The sequence below is a fragment of the Zea mays genome, chromosome 7 (assembly GCF_902167145.1).
Source record: "Zea mays cultivar B73 chromosome 7, Zm-B73-REFERENCE-NAM-5.0, whole genome shotgun sequence".
In the NCBI taxonomy this organism is placed as follows: Eukaryota; Viridiplantae; Streptophyta; class Magnoliopsida; order Poales; family Poaceae; genus Zea; species Zea mays.
Genome location: NC_050102.1, coordinates 141,956,239 through 141,960,384, shown reverse-complemented (window position 1 = coordinate 141,960,384; position 4,146 = coordinate 141,956,239). Strand labels below are relative to the sequence as shown.

The 4,146-nt window shown below is 43.8% G+C and overlaps 1 protein-coding gene across 1 annotated transcript; it reads right to left on the bottom strand.

Moving 5' to 3' along the window:
- Positions 1–623: 623 nt before the first annotated feature.
- Positions 624–1,979, bottom strand: LOC111589771 (glutathione S-transferase T2-like). The gene is made up of 2 exons (XM_023300672.1): positions 1,234–1,979; positions 624–1,135 (listed from the first exon to the last, which is right to left on the bottom strand). Exons 1-2 carry the CDS (start codon positions 1,948–1,950, stop codon positions 695–697), a joined length of 1,158 nt encoding a protein of 385 aa, XP_023156440.1. The 5' UTR covers positions 1,951–1,979; the 3' UTR covers positions 624–694.
- Between the last annotated feature and the right edge of the window lie 2,167 nt (positions 1,980–4,146).

Sequence of the window (4,146 nt, the reverse complement as noted above, 5' to 3'; positions counted from 1 at the left end):
CCCCACTGGTCCCCCAGAAGTTTGTAATAATATTCCTGAGGTCCGCAACGAGTGGCTAAACAATCATATCCGCTCTGAATTACCCAACGATCCCGAGCAGGACATCACATCTCAGACTACATACTTGTCTTTGCAGCACAACCTGATAGAACACCTTTGGGCACGTCGAGGGTCCATGGGTTGAAGGCCTTCATCCATATTATGTGGTTCAACAATGTTGTTATATTTGATTAATGAACTAAGTACAAAGTAGTTCAACGAATGCAAGTCATGTATCTTCAGCGTCAGTGAAGAAGTTATGGTAACTGTCATGTGTAATGCATCTGCTACAAATATTTTGCATATCTTGCCAAACGTCTAGTCATGTATGACAACAACATTATTATCAATATGAATATTATTACAATAACCAATGTTCAAAAACCAAGTTGATGTTCTCAAACTAGTAAGCAAATGTTCAGACTACTCGAAATCAACCAAGTGCAAACACACATGAGCAGGGTACGCCGATACAAAGGTGAGCAACACCTTATCAAATAAATAAGTACTCTTCAGACAGGATTATTGATGAAAAAATCGATTAAACCTTTTCTCCTCGCCATGTATACAGCCCTCAACTCTTCTGGTAAAGCATCCATATCCATGGCATAAAGTTTGTTCAGCTCTTCATCCTTTTGCTTCCTGTCTTCCATCATCAATTTTTTTCCTGCACTTCTATTTCCTTGGACTGAACCTCCAACTTCTTCAGTTCAACTTCCTTCATGAACTCAATGTTCTGTTGTTTGAGGTCTGATTTTTCTTCACTTTGCTTCAATCTTGCTATTTGAATGTCATGGATTCTTGACAGGTAGTCAGTAGACTGGGATGAACTGGACATTGACTTCTTCCTGGATGCTTTCGTCGAGTCACGTCCTAATGGTCTCTTGCCTTTCGAACCACCTTCATCAGATTCCACTTCATTCACAGAACCTGTAGGTGTTAGACTACGAACAGGCTCGGTCCCCGCATTGGCTCTCCATGGGCTGCCATGAACCATGGCATCCCATTTGGGTTCGTCTTTCAGGCGCGTCCAGCAGTGCATGAAATGAAATGGCTTTTTCTGTGATGTTGCATACAAAGTTGCTGCTTTTGAAGTCTACACAAGATGTATAACCACTTGTCAGTGCATGAATAATAGTAAGTTCACATAAACCATGACCATACATAAAGTATTACAAATTAATATAAGTGTACCTTGTCGTTATCTGTGAGGCCACTCTGGTTTTCCCTTAAGACTCTAGCGTAGAATCCAACAAATTTGCTTGTTTCAGCTCTGATTTTGTCCCACCTGCTGCTCAGGGCCCTATTAAGTCTCATTGGAAACTCACCTCTAAGTTCATTATACCTTTTCTCAATTCTAGCCCATAACCCCTCCTTTCTCTGGCCTGTGCTAATTACTGGGTCACTACTAATCTCTAGCCATGTTTTGCAAAGCAACAGGTCTTCAGCAGGTTTGAAGTTCTGTTCCTTTGTCCTTCTAAATGTGATAGGTGTGTCTGAAGGTTTGGTTGGGCTGTTAACTTCCTGGACACTATGTTCTGCTTCGGATTCAAAAGTAATTGGGTCAGTCTGGTTGGGAACATGGGTAGAAACCTGTGGACATGGAATGGGTGGTGCAAACTGGGGTTGACCGAATGATGGTTGTAGTGGAGGACCCCCAGGATTGATCATACCAAAAAATGGGTTCCATGGACTACGAAAGGTATATGTAGATGGGTCATTAGCTCCCTGGGACCAGGTAGGATTGCTCATATGGTTTGTAGGAGTAGTAAATGTAGAAGGATGGGTTGGGTCCAAACCTTGGCCCTGCCACATCTGAGGATCCCACATGGGTGGGAGGAAAGACTGGTTACCTGAATTGGGGCTGGCACCAGTAGGTCGAAAAGGTGTGTTTGAGTTGTTGTCAGCCATTCTGGAATGAAATACAGGAATACATTAATTTGGACAACACAAAACAGACTTGTACTGTAAAGTATGAACTGTAATGCATTGCACATAAAGGTTCATAGCAAAGGAACACAATGATGACACATTGGACATAAAGGTTCATACGAAACCAACGTAATGATTAAGCATTCCACATAAGACTCATAGAGAAGGAACACATAAGGATGAACCATTGCACATAAGGTTCATACAAAGTAAACATAAGGTAGGACCATTCGTACATCGGTCACCCATGCATCACATACATAAGACACAAGTCCTTATTTCATTTGGATGCATTACTACCAGTAACACTGTAGTCTACGTACCACAATTACAGGTTCCAAATGCTATACCTAGTGGACCTGTCGGAGTCGTAGGAGTCATTGTCACTGGCCTCATACAGTTCTGGGGAGGAAGGGGGGTGAAAGTAATTTGTCTAGGCACTGGCTTCACAGGCTCCACAAGGCTAATTTGTTCCTCCATCCTCTCCTTCTCTGGGCCAGACCTTGCTTTGCTCTCAAGTGCGTCCTGCTCCATCTGGTCTACCTCCTTTCGAATTGCAAGTAGAGCATTGAGAAGGTAATGCTCGTCACCCAAATGCCGGAAAGCCTCTTCTAGAAAGCTTCTAATATTGAAAGCACCAGTTTCCACTGAGGATGCAAGATTGAGGACCAAGTGTTGCAGCACTTTGGCATCATGGCTGCTCATCTTGATTCGTATACTCAACCAGTACCTCCTTGGCTAGACAAGGTGCATACATGAAAAAATTAGGGGCAGTCTTGTTCCTAATTGGTGAAATTAAAGTGTTCATGGCACTTAGGAAACATCTGTGGGTTGCAATATAAAAAAGTAATATTTCAATTTAAGAAACTAATGTGCTGATGGCAGTTAGCAAACAACTGTTGGTTGTTTTTGTATGCACTGGTAAAGTATTTGCACACATGTATCGTGGCTTTGGTACGTGAGATGGTTGCATATAATAAGCTACAGCTGCACAGAACACATGAAAGCACAGACAGAAAACATGGAGACAGACTTATGCAATTCATAAAAAACAATGTACTATAGCGAAAAAGGAGTTAGAACCTCAATTAGTTGAAGAGGACGTCAAATAATCAAATTATTTTATCAAGCTGCATAATAAGTAAAGGTTTCGTTAGTTGCATGCAACAGTTGGTCATGTAAGGAAAGACTACTCAAAATTGAAGGGTGAGATGTCCAATTCTTAGACAGAGGAACTAACACCAATTTGAAGTAATCAATATGGAAGGAACAAGGGGTTGTGTTGGGGAATTGAACGGCACTGGTACTTAGTTCTTATACTAGGAACATTAACATGGATATCTCTACCAGCAACATTGAACAAAAAACATTCAATCCACATGACTGCAAATCAATTCGCAAAAGAGAAAATGGTGGAGTCACAAACATGAGTAAACGAGGATGAGGAATATGCAAATGACACTCAAGTCTCAATGTTGTTTCCTTTGTACCATAGTAAGGAAGCATCAATTTTTTAATTCATAAGCACATATCAGTTAGCAATACGTGATTGAGGACAAGTTCAGATCTATGTGTACCACAATATCAAACTTGGTTCTTGTACATAAACAATTGTCGCATCAGATGTCGGACATAACCGCAACCCTAACCAGTCAAAGTAGGCGATGAACACATAAATCGTAGCGCAGAAACAAGGTAAAGTACAAGTAAACCCTAGTGGTAACCCTAGGTACGGTTTGGAAGGAACCCGGATCAATCCGAGGTGTACACGAAGGCGATGCGACGAAGCGTACCTTGGACCTTGTACCTCGAAAGACGCAGATCGACTGAGCGTAGATCTGTCGGCGAATGGATGACCTCCCTTCGACCTCGACCCCAACCCAAACGTTCCGGCGGACAGCGACGAACGACGCCGGCGTCTTCGCACGGATCGGCCGGGTCGCCGGTCCGCGAAGGTTGACGGCGGAGTCGCGTGGACGAGCCCCACTGCTGCTCGTCGGCCGGAGGAAGACAAACGCTTCGCGGGCGACGGCGGATCGACGCGTACCTTCTCCGGCGGCGGTTCGGTCGCCCGCGGATCGCCTCGGGCGTCGTCCTCGGAGTATTCCGAGCGCGCGCTCTTGTCTGGGAAGGAAGCGGCTGCGAGAAACTTCTCCGCCGTAGCGTCGCCATCCA

Bases quoted from the DNA above. Each gene is read 5' to 3' on its own strand.
- LOC111589771 (XM_023300672.1), bottom strand. From the start codon at position 1,950: ATGGCTGACAACAACTCAAACACACCTTTTCGACCTACTGGTGCCAGC. The intron at 1,136-1,233 runs GTACACTTATAT...CATCTTGTGTAG, and splicing joins GCCTCACAGATAACGACAAG to ACTTCAAAAGCAGCAACTTT.